Consider the following 12070-nt stretch of genomic DNA (forward strand, 5'->3'; position numbering starts at 1 on the left):
AAGATTAAACAGACATTGGCGCTTGGCAAGTTCAGGCTTTTATACCGCACTTGCTGCCTAGTCAGAAAGTAAAACTCTTTAGAGGCTGGAGAGATGGTCAGTGCAAAGAGCGTTTGCTACACAAACATGAGGCCTGATGTTTAAGATCCTCATACCCATGTATAAAGCTGGGCAGGCTACACCCTGTGACCCCCAGCGCTGTTGGGGGTAGGGACGGGAGGACTGGTGAGCTTGCTGGCTACCCTAGCTCCAGGCTCAGTCTCAGAGGACTAAGATGGGTGATGATTGAGCAGGACGCCTAACCGTCTCTGAGTTTACACACACACATATACCACACACTGAAATCTTAATCAGTCATTCTCTCTCTCTCTCTCTCTCTCTCTCTCTCTCTCTCTCTCTCTCTCACACACACACACACACACACACACACACACACACACACACACACACACACACACAGAGACAGAGAGACAAAGAAAGTATGGTCTAAGGTAAAATAAACTAGAAAACAATTACCTATTGATACATTTACTCACTGATGCTAATACTCAAGTACAATTTCAGTGCAGTCTCACCAGGTGAAAACTGGATGTCTGAAATAACATCTTTTCTGTGGTGAAAGGACACAAGATCCTCTAGAGTGTCTGCATTGGCCATCAAGAAGCTGCCATCATTGAGTCCTACAGCCAAAGCTTTGCCATCAGGGGAAAAGCAGCAGCACCGCCCACCTGAAAGAGAAGAGAAGCATTAGGGAATTTCTGTCACGTATACGTGTTTAAAGTATGTGCTTTAAGGACCTTTAATTATGAACAGGAACTTGTATGTATTATGGCCTCAAATAAACATGAAAAAGAAGTCAAGATGCTCTGTTGAAATAAACTGGCTTCTACACTTAACAAAAATGGACTGTTAAATAACAGAAAGGCGGTGAAAAAGAGAGAATTTAACCAATAAAAAGCCAATGACCTAAGCGAAGACTGGGGGTGAGGGATGGGAGGTGAGTTCTACTCTACCAAAATTTTAAAAGTGAGGTCATTTTCATAAAAATGCTTCAGAAATTAAAAAGGATGCTAGGCAATCATTACTGTAAGCTAGAAAGATCTGTTTCAAAACTACACATGAGTAATATTAGTATTGTTTACTACTACTGATATTGCCCATTTCAAAAGAAGTCAGAGCTACACTGATGAATAAAGAGATAATAATGCGCTTCTGCCGACAGCAAGCTATAGGGCAAGCTGAGGCAGCCCTAAGGCTTTCAGTATTAGCATGTAAGCTGAGGGGTGGAGTGAGGCAGTTACAGAATGGAAAGCTGACACAACTGGGAATAAGTAATCAACTATCAAGCAGACACTGATAATGAAGAATCTAGGAATGAGTGCTGCAACCTGAGAGTCAGAAGACAGCGAGGACAGATGGCAGCAGTGGAAGGCACAGGAATAGATGTGTATGCAGACAGAATTGGTGGGGAGACGAGAAAGAGGAAAGTAAAGATCACACATCTTCCTCAGTAGTGATGTCATTTACTGAGATGAGGGATGCCTAAAAGAAACTCAATGGAAGGCATGATGAAAGCTATCTGATATATTAATACTTCTCAGAAGGACAGGCTAGAGGTACAAACATGGGAGATGATAGTATGTAGTGGTTATAAACAGAAATCAGGATAGAATTATTACCAGCCAACTTCTAAACCATAACATAGTAAAAATGGCCATCCTAACAAAGGCAATCTACAGATTCAATGCACACCCATCAAAATCCCCACACAATTCTTCAAAGACATGGAAAGAACAATTGTCAAATTCATCTGGAAAGGCAAAAAACCCAGAATAACAAAAACAATTTGTAGCAATAAAAGAACGGCTGGGGGAAATCACCATCCCTGACCTCAAGCTCTACTACAGACCAATAGTGATAAAACCTGCATGGTATTGGTACAGAGACAGACACGTTGATCAATGAAATAGAATTGAAGACACAGAAATAAAACCACACATTTATGCACACTTGATCTTTGAAAAAGAAGTCAAAAATAAATGATGGAAAAAAGAGAGCATCTTCAATAAATGGTGCTGGTCTAACTGGCCGCCTGTAGAAAAATGAAAATAGACTTATATTTGCACCATGCACAAAGCTCAAGTCCAAGTGGATCAAGGACCTCAACATAAAACCAGATACACTCAATCTAATAGAAGAGAAAGTGGGAAAGAACCTTAAACTCATAGGCACAGTGGGAAATTTCCTAAACAGAACTCCAGTGGCTCAAGCTCTAAGATCAAGAATTGATAAATGGGACCTCATGAAACTGGAAAGCTTCTGTAAGGCAAAGGATGAAGTCAGTAAGACAAATCAGCATCCTACAGATTGGAACAAAATCTTTACTAACCCCACATCCTATAGAGGGCTAATATCCAAAATATATATAAAGAACTGAAGAAGCTAATCACAAAAAATTCAAACAACCCAGTCAAAAAATGGGGTTTAGAACTAAACTGAGAATTCACAACAGAGGAATCTCGAATGGCTGAGAAGCACTTAACAAAATGTTCAAAGTCCTTAGTGATCAGAGAAATGCAAATCTAAATGATCCTGAGATTCCATCTCATGCCAGTGAGAATGGCTAAGATCAAAACCTCAGGGGTCGGGGATTTAGCTCAGTGGTCACGGCCCTGGGTTCGGTCCCCAGCTCCGGGAAAAAAAAAAAAAAAAACAAACCTCAGGAGACAGCACATGTTGGCGAGGATGTGGAGAAAGAGGAACACTGCTCCATTGCAGGTGGAACTGCGAACTGGTACAACCACTCTGGAAATCAATTTGGAGGTTCCTCAGAAAATTGGAAATAGACCTACCAAAAGACCCAGAAATATCACTCTTGGGAATATACCCAAAAGATGCCCACCATGCCACAGGGGCATGCGTTCCACTATGTTCATAGCAGCCTTATTTGTGATAGCCAGGAGCTGAAAACAACCCAGATGTTCCACAACAGAAGAATGGATACAGAAAATGTGGTTCGTTTACACAATGGAATGCTACTCAGCTATTAAGAACGAGGACATCCTGAGTTTTGCAGGCAAATGAATGGAACTAGAAAATATCATCAAGATTGAGGTAACTCAGACCCCAAAGGACATGCATGGGATGTTCTCATTAATAAGTGGATATTAGCACACACACACACCCCAAAAAAACCAGTACAGTCAGTCTACAGAACTCAAAAAAGTCAAGAAGCTGAAGGGCCCAAGTAAGGACACCTCAGTCCCACTTGGGAGGGAGAAGAAAGCAACCACAAGGAGGAGGGAGAGAGGGACAGGTGAGGGAAAGGGGATAAGGGTAGGGGAGAGGAGAACATGATCTGATATTGGGTGGGGGGAAAGGACTGAAGCCCTGAGGGCCAGCAGAAAGAATGGAATCAGATGACCTAGGGAGGAAGGAGGTTGGGAGGACCCTTCAGAATGTACCAGAGACCTGGGAGGTGAGAGACTCTCCGGACTCAAGAGGGGGACCCTAGATGAAATGCCCTACAGTCGGGAGAGGGAACTTGCTGAGCCCACCTCCAGCAGAAAGACAGGGCAGACAGAAAGAAAGTGAGGGATGGAGTTGCTATCCCACAGTCAAAACTCTGACCCATAATTCTTCCTGTCTGAAAGAACTTCAGGAATTGAAATGGAGAAGATCCTGAGGGAAAGAAGGTTCAGCAACAGGCCCAAAGTGGGATCCAGCTCAAGGGGAGGCCCCAAGACCTGACAGCATTACTGAGTCTATGGGGCACTCACACAAAGGGGCCTATCATGACTGCCCTCCAAAAGACCAAAGGAGCAGCTGAAAGAGTCAGATGCAGATGTGCACCCAACCAATGAACAGAAGCTGCTGACCCCTCTGGTTGAATTAGGGAAAAGCTGGAGGACGCTGAGGAGGAGGGCAACCCTGTAGGAGGACCAGCATTCTCAACCTGGACCCCTGAGATCTCTCAGACACTGGATCACCAACCAGGCAGCATACACCAGCTGAGATGAGGCCCCCAACACATACATAGCAGAGGACTCCCGGGTCTGGGTTCAGTCAGAGAAGATGCACCTAACCTTCAAGAGACTGGAGGCCCTAGAGGTCTGGTGGGATGGCTGGGGTGGGGACATCCTTGTGGAGCAGTGGGGGGTGTAGGATGTGGAACAGTCAGAGGCTGGACCGGGAGGGGAATAAAATGTAGAGTGTAAAAATAAACAAACAAACAAATAAATAAATATTCTAAATTACTTATAATTAAAAATAAAACCACAGGATACACAAGCTGTTGTTTTGATTTTTTTGTTGTTGAGATGGGGTCTTACTGCATGGCTCAGGCTGGCCTGAAAGTTGAAATCATACTCTACAGAGATTACAGCTGGGTATCGGCATGCCAGCAAAAGAAACTGATAATGGAACTTTCCAATGTGCCATTTAAAAAGTAAGTGCAAAAGGCTGGTAAGTATTCAGGATATATTTACTTCTCAAACTTCAATAATATAAACATTAAGTCAGAGTGTATATTTAAATTCTGCTTATTCTTTGATTGCCAAGAAATTGAGTTATTTGCCAAAAATTTTTCTTATATATCCAATTTACAACAGTGTCTCATATCTAACTCAGCATAACATCAACAATATTCTTTTTCAATTTTTAATATTTTATTTATTTATATTCCCATTGTTACCCCTCTTGGTCCCCCCTCCCACAGTTCCTCATCCCATTCCTCCTCCCCCTTGCCTCTGAGTGGGTGCCCCACATCCCCCACCCCGCGGCCTTCCCCTTCCCTGGGGCCTTAGGTCTTTTGAGGATTAAGTGCATCTTCTCCCACTAAGGCCTGACCAAGCAGACCTCTGCTATCTTTGTGCCAGGGGCCTTGGATGGGCCTGTGCATGCTCTAGGTTGGTCCCTGGGGTTTGGGTAAGTTGAGACTGATGATCTTCTAAGACCTGACACTATTACTGATGCTATGATGTGTTTACAGTCAGGAGCTAGCGTGGCTGTCCCAAGAGGCTCTTCCGGCAGCTGACTGAGACAGATCCAGATACTTACAGCCAATCCATTGGACTGAGGTTGGGGACCAGTATGGTTCAATTAGGGGAAGGACATCAATAATCTTATTAGCCTAAGCAGTTGTCATGCATACCACCAGAAATGATGGCTGACACCCTTAATCTCAACACTCAGGAGGCAGTGGCTGGCAGAGGTCTGTGAATTTGAGACTAGCATTGTCAATATATACAGAATTCAAGGCCAGCTAGGAAGACATAGTGATATTTTGTCTCAAAAAAAGAAAACTTCACACATATCCTTTTCAAATTATAAAAACCAACTTTCCCTCTTGACCTAATGTTAAATAAAGTAAGCATAACTAAGTAAGAGTATTTAGACCCTGAAGGACAGAGTCACAAGTTTTGCCTGTAACCTAATACAAGGAGTGACACCCAGGGGGAGCCACTAGCACTGGCAGAGAGGTTTTCAAATTTTAACACAGAATGAAAGCCACATATTCAAGAAGCATAAAGCAGATGAACCCAAGTAAACCCAGACACATGCTCAAAGCTGTTAACCTACAGAGCTGTAAGGAAAGCTAAAGAATAATACCAACTCTACACCAAGAGCTCCAGAAGCAATTATAAGAATGCAAAACTGAATCAACTACCAAAATAAGTTTACACTGTTAGACAGGTGAGGGCAATGCTTCATTCCAATTGGAATTACACTGTTAAAAGAGAAATTAAGCAATAGTAATAAAACCGAATACATTCACCCTGCCTTGGCTCTCTTCTAGGATCCTATCCTTGGAATGTCACAGGTTCAGCCCAAGGAAGATGAGAGAATTTCCCATAATCCTTTGCAAGAGACATTCTATGGCTATTGCAAATGTCAGAAGACTGTGACAGCTTAATCTTTATTGAACTCTCAGAGCCTCTTACCCTTCTTCAGTTTCCGGACTGCCAACATACAATGACTAGGAGAGAGATCCCATATTCTTAAGGTCTTATCATCACTTACAGTAGCACAGATGGGCAGATAAGGATGTGTGGCCAAACCCCACACCTCTCCTTCCATGTGTCCCTATAAAGAAAACACAGTTAATCTCAGCGTAATCTGAAAATACATGATCAGAGGAGGAGCTCTGCAGACTCGCTCACCAATGAAACTGAAAAAGACCTCTAAGTTCAGTAAAGCCTTGACAAGGTTTCCAGGAGACCAAAGAAATGAAAGAAATTTTACTAAGGAAAACCTAGTGGACTTTGTTAAAATAGTGATGGTGCGTGTACTGGAACCCACTCCCTCTTCCCTGTCACAACTCATCTACATGGAAACCAAAACAGACTCCTGCAACCAACAATACCTGGCTTTATCCCCAACCCCTGGCTGGAAGGCCAGGTTCTAAGGAGGACAGCATATCACCTGACCCTCGACCACTTCCACCATATGCATTTACCCCTAAAGTCTACCCCACCCAGATGCCCTCCCTGTCCCAGTACTCAACTCCAGAGACCTGACTTTGCCTCTGGGCAAACTGACTGGTTTATGTTTTAGATTGTCATGCAATCAGAGTTTACCAAACTCTCCCCGATCTCCTTTCCTAACAGCCTTCACTGGCTTCACCTGTAAGATGACTGTTTTCTGCATTCTGCTAGGAAGCCAGTTTCTTTAAGATTAGGAGCCTTTTTCTTCCTGCTCCAACCATGAGGCACTACTTCCCAAGTCATTTTACGAAGCCAATACCACCACCAGGAAAAAAAAATACAAAGCAACGGCCCTAACCAGGGGGCACTAACACATTATCTAACAGAAATCAGCATATGTAAAGTCAACCACACAAGGCAAATAAATTAACATAATAACTGCCACAGGATGAAAATCAAATACCATGATCCTTCCAATAAACAAGCAAACAAAAAGCATACAACAAATCCCTCCTGGCCCAGGATTAAACCACTTAATGAACCAGGGATTAAACCAAGATTCTCCATCTTAGTAAAGAACATTTGTGATTAAACCACTTAATGAACTAGAGATTAAACTATGATTCTCCATCTTGTAAAGAACATTTGTGAAAAACCTACACTTCCATTATGAAAAATCTCATGCCTATACTACCATTACTCAGGAAACTGAGATAGGAAGACAGCTGCAGGGTCAAGGTCAGCCTCATCTGCAGAGAGAGTTCCAGGCAAGCCAGGATGACCAACAAAACCACGTCTTAAAATAAGGAAAGGAGGGAAGGAGAAAGGAAGAGAAGAGAGGAAGGGGGAAAGGAAAAGAAGAAGGAAAGGAGGAAGGGAGGATCCTTTACTTAATGATGACTTTCCTCAGACAGGGAACAAACCCAGTAACATCTGTTCTCACTGCTTACATGCGATGTTACACCGGAAGTTTCAGCCAGGGCAACTAGCCAAGTAAAGGAAGTAACCACTCTCCAGAACTGACATGGGGAAGTGGATCAATTATTTATAGATGACATGATCTTACATATAAAAATTAGTAAAGAATCTGCTGCAAAACTTTTAGAATACATGAAATTAGCGAGTTTATAGGTCCTTGTTTCCATTATAGGATATGTACAAAATCAACTGTACTATGTACTAGCAAAGAACAATCCAAAAATAAAATTGAGAAAATATTGTTTAAAATAACATCAAAAAGTAGGAACAAGCTTAACAAAGTAAGACTATACGGTGAAAACCACAAAACCTTGCTCCCAGTAAGTTAGAATCCACGATGACTGAGAGCTATCCCAGGCCACAGAACTTGATACCCTAGGACGACTGCTCCACAGTCAGCACTGCTACAACACTGCTGTCCTTCGACATCATGGTAGTGACTACACCCTCCACACTTTTTAGTTAGACTAAGTTTGTGTTTCCTATATTTTTATCCTGAAGAGGTTCCCAGCATTTTCTTCCTTCTTCCTTTACCTTCTAGGCGTTTTTGTAAAAGCCTGTATTCTGTGCAAAAATCCTATCAAAATATGGATTATAATCATAACAAAGCGCAGTTTATCTAGATCTTTTACATCTTTAATTAAAATTTCATAATTTTCTTAGTGTAGGTTTTACATATTTTAACTATAAAATTCCTGATCACTGGAATAAGCAGTGGGAAGGATCGGACAGTAAAAGCACACGTCCTCAAACCTGACAATCTGGCTCTGATTTCCAAGAATTCATGGCAGAAGAGGAAAACTAACCACCCCCCAACTTGTCCTCTGACTTCTACACATGCCAAGGCATGCGCACTGCTCCCCCCAAACCATGAATGTATGTAAACAAATAATGAAAAATGAAAATACTGGTTATTGTATAGTTTACTTTATGAGTAATATTGTATGTAATATTTTGTTCATATTGCTACTAGAATGAAATACCATTGCTTTCTATATGTTCATTTTTAAAATCATCGCGTTATAGAGACCCTCTATCAGTTTTAACAATTTTTCAATTTATTATCTCAATATTCAAGGTATACAGCTATGTCTGAAATTACTACTGTTTTTCTACTCATTTCTAACAATTAAACCTTTACTTGATTTCTTTCACTGGCTCACTAAGCTTTCACATACACGTTTAGACAATAGCCAAGGCAAGGTATTGTGAATCCTAAAGCCAGGAAGCTAAAAGACAATCCAATCTCACCACATAAGAAACAGAACACAGTAAGACAGGTGTGACTCAGTGGTACAGTAAGTGTTCAGCACACATGAGGCCCAGCATCATTTTTTAAAAAAGATATATTGAGAACAGTTTTAATTAAGAGTCCATTAGGACAGCATCCACACTAGGGTACTAGGAAACAACCTGAAAGCCAACATAAATACCAAGATGAAACTAGGTATTTTACCAACCAGAAGCCCCCAGGGACTGTACTCAAAGAACCTGGCAATCACATGCTGCCAATAACATCAAGACAAGGTTTAAGAATTTTAACCAACCAAGTGGGTCTTTTGTCTTCCACACCTAGCTGACAAGAGCTTGGTGCCCATGCTGAGGCAAAGCTCCTCAAATCTCTTCTGACTTTGAGTGCAGTTCAATATACAAATATTTTAGTGCTCAAATAAAGTCTATTCAGTTTACTTCATCTAGAATGTCCTCTCTTTTAAGACAGCATTTTCATTTATTCTTTGAGAGTGCCATACATATATACAATGTATTTTAATCAGGTTTACCCCTCCTTGAGCTCTTCTCAGATCACCACCCCACCCAAATTTTTTTTATCATTTGTGATTTCTAAAACTTTTCTTATGACATTTAAAAAGTAATTCCTCTGTATTCATGCCTAGAAGGGTATTTGTAGTAATAATGTATGGGACCTCATAGATGTGTAAATTACGGTGACTAGACAGATGTGTAGAGTATGCATACCCTATGGGGAGGATCGTATAGGGCCAATCTCACACCCCCCCCACATGCACACACACACACACCCCAGAAACTCCTTTTATTTTAAGGGCATATTATGTAGGTGAAAATAACAAGTTACCACTAGTTACCACTAGTTTGCCTCTTACATAATCTCACTGACAGGGTATTAACAATAAAGCACTAAATAAAGCATGGATGGCACTCTATCTGTGTGTGCTCTTTGGGGTCCTAACAGGAATGAATAATTAAAGAGGAGGCAGAAGTGGAAGCAAGGGCAAGGGGATCTCCATAAATCTGAGGCCAGCCTGATCTACTTAGCAAGTTCCAAATCAGCAGAGCACAATGAGACTCTGTCTTTAAAAAGTTTATTTCTGGGGCTGGGGATTTAGCTCAGTGGTAGAGCGCTTGCCTAGCAAGAGCAAGGCCCTGGGTTCGATCCCCAGCTCCGAAAAATAGAAAAGTAAAAAAAAAAATTAAAAAAAAAGTTTATTTCTGAATTTTTATTAGCTTCTCACTGATGTTTTCAGTAATACACTTTTGGTCTGCAGTCATACTATCCTTTTCACCTCTGTAAGCTATAAACCTAACACTTAACCGAAGAGTCTCAAATGACCTATGTTTAGCAAATGGGCTCCAAAAGTAAAACTAAACATGAAATGAATGTCTGGGTCAAATACATTATAACTAGTTTTTGTCTCATTGACTTCATAATTAGTGATAGAATTTTACCTAAGTACTGGCACTAATTATACAAGAGAACATGTGTATTCATTACTGGTTTTGTCTAGTACATTTTTCTCAATGTACATTAGCATTGTGACATATTTCCCTCACTCATCTCGTATTGCTTTCCCAGTGTCAGTTTTGCTTCTCATGAATGAAAACATGAACCATAAAGAAGAAGAGTGCACATTCACATTTCAAGTACCTGGACCAGCAGAGTGACTGGGCCACTTTTATCCACTTCCAATATCTCACCGTTCTTTGTGCCAACCAGAATATGACCATGTCCTAATGATATGGCACGTATAGATGGGTTATCTTCCAAGAGCAGACCTGGAATGTTAGATGGAAAGGTTCTTGAAGGTGAGAAGTTAAGATAATTCAAGACTATGTATTTTTCCACTGATAGTATTTGATAGTAAAAACTCACATTATAAAGTTCTATCTATATTTTAGAAATTCTAATAATACTGTACTTACTTCAATCATTCAATTTGTTAATCTTAGAGCATAACAACATATAATTGTGTTCTACCCAGACCCACACTACCATTTCAATAACTACATCTTTGCCCCTACATTAGTAAATCTTCATCTTCTTCCTGTTCCCCTTAGGTTATGTATAACATCCAAATCAGGAATTCTAACTCAGCATAAGAGAGATCCCTTTGTCCAGTGTGTCCTAGGCAGGCCTCGGTAACATATCAGTAAGCCTGGCAACAGATCTTATGTGAGGAGGTTATTAGGAAGGGAGAATTTGAGAAATGAATTAAATTTCTGAAGGGGGAAGTGAGGATGAAGTCATAAAGAATAAAGTGTTTCAGATTTGAAGTGTCGTACAGCCTGTATGAACAATCCGCAGGAAAAAAAGCTTGCAGACAGTTTGGAGAGAGTGGCACCGTCCCTGAAAGGAAGAAATGCACTGAAAGAAAGGACAAGGAAGGACGTGTGAGGTTAGAGTGGAGGCCGGCACAGTTCCCTCCTTCCATGGTGGGTTCCAGGGACTGAAATCAGATTGTCAGGCTTGTTCAGTAAGCCAAATGCTGCCTGAAAAAAATATCTCCTAGATGCTGATAAGTATGAGAGTTAAAAGTTAAGAGTATCATGGTGAGTTAGTACTTCATCAAATATTTCAGAGAAAGAAGGATGACGACTCTGGTAGCATGTAATTGATTTCTATTTAATTCTGATGGTCATCAAGAAGGCAAAATATGTTTGTGTTCCACCTCAGTGATTAAGCATATTAATGAATAATTAGTATTTTCTTGAACAACAGACTAATATGAAACCACCTTTAGATCCTGGGGCTAAATCAGCTCTTTTTATAGCGTAAGTCTTGAGACATCTTTCAAAGGAATCATCCCAAAGGGCTACCACGCCATCTTTTCCTCCAGTTACAAATCCCTGTGAAAACAAAGGGTTCCAGTTAGTAAAGATCAAATACATCAAAACCAATTAGCTGCTTTATATTGAAAACCTATAGAGAAAGGAGTGCAGCCAAAAGATTAAGTATAACAGTAAAAGCCTCTATCACAGTTTCCAAACATCAACACAGAATCTATAAAGGTATCTATGTGATGCTAAGATACCAAAAGACCAGTTTCTATAGTGGGTGCTGAGGGACACCTGCCACGTCCACACTTTCAGCAATCACACATCCTTCTAAAGCCTCCCACTTTACCTTGAAAAGAAGGAATGGAACAGCACTGAGTAGGATGTAATAATACAGATAGCACTTAGCATAATGTTGACACACAGCAGTGCTTAACAGAGTAAACTTTTAGTTTCCATTCCTTTATAATAATTTCTGTGTGTGTGAATGAGGGGGGAGGGGGATAGAGGAAGGGGAGGAGGAAGTGAAGGGAGGAGGAGAAGGAGAGAGGGAAGGAGAGAGGGAGGGGAGAGAGAGAGAGAGAGAGAGAGAGAGAGAGAGAGAGAGAGAGAGAGAGAGAGAGAGAGAGAGAATT

General features: G+C 41.0%; 1 protein-coding gene across 6 annotated transcripts in view; it reads right to left on the reverse strand.

Annotated features, from left to right (window-relative positions):
* Eml5 (EMAP like 5) overlaps positions 1 to 12070 on the reverse strand; it is a 119164-nt gene that overhangs the window by 40260 nt on the left and 66834 nt on the right. For all 6 annotated transcript variants that reach the window (XM_032908248.1, XM_032908250.1, XM_032908251.1 and 3 more), the window contains exons 19-22: positions 11396 to 11507; positions 10309 to 10436; positions 5943 to 6084; positions 576 to 728 (exon numbers count right to left, since the gene is read on the reverse strand). In XM_032908248.1, coding sequence (XP_032764139.1) covers positions 576 to 728; positions 5943 to 6084; positions 10309 to 10436; positions 11396 to 11507 — 535 coding nt within the window. The remainder of the gene's footprint in view (positions 1 to 575; positions 729 to 5942; positions 6085 to 10308; positions 10437 to 11395; positions 11508 to 12070) is intronic.

The sequence above is a fragment of the Rattus rattus genome, chromosome 7, assembly GCF_011064425.1.
Source record: "Rattus rattus isolate New Zealand chromosome 7, Rrattus_CSIRO_v1, whole genome shotgun sequence".
In the NCBI taxonomy this organism is placed as follows: domain Eukaryota; kingdom Metazoa; phylum Chordata; class Mammalia; order Rodentia; family Muridae; genus Rattus; species Rattus rattus.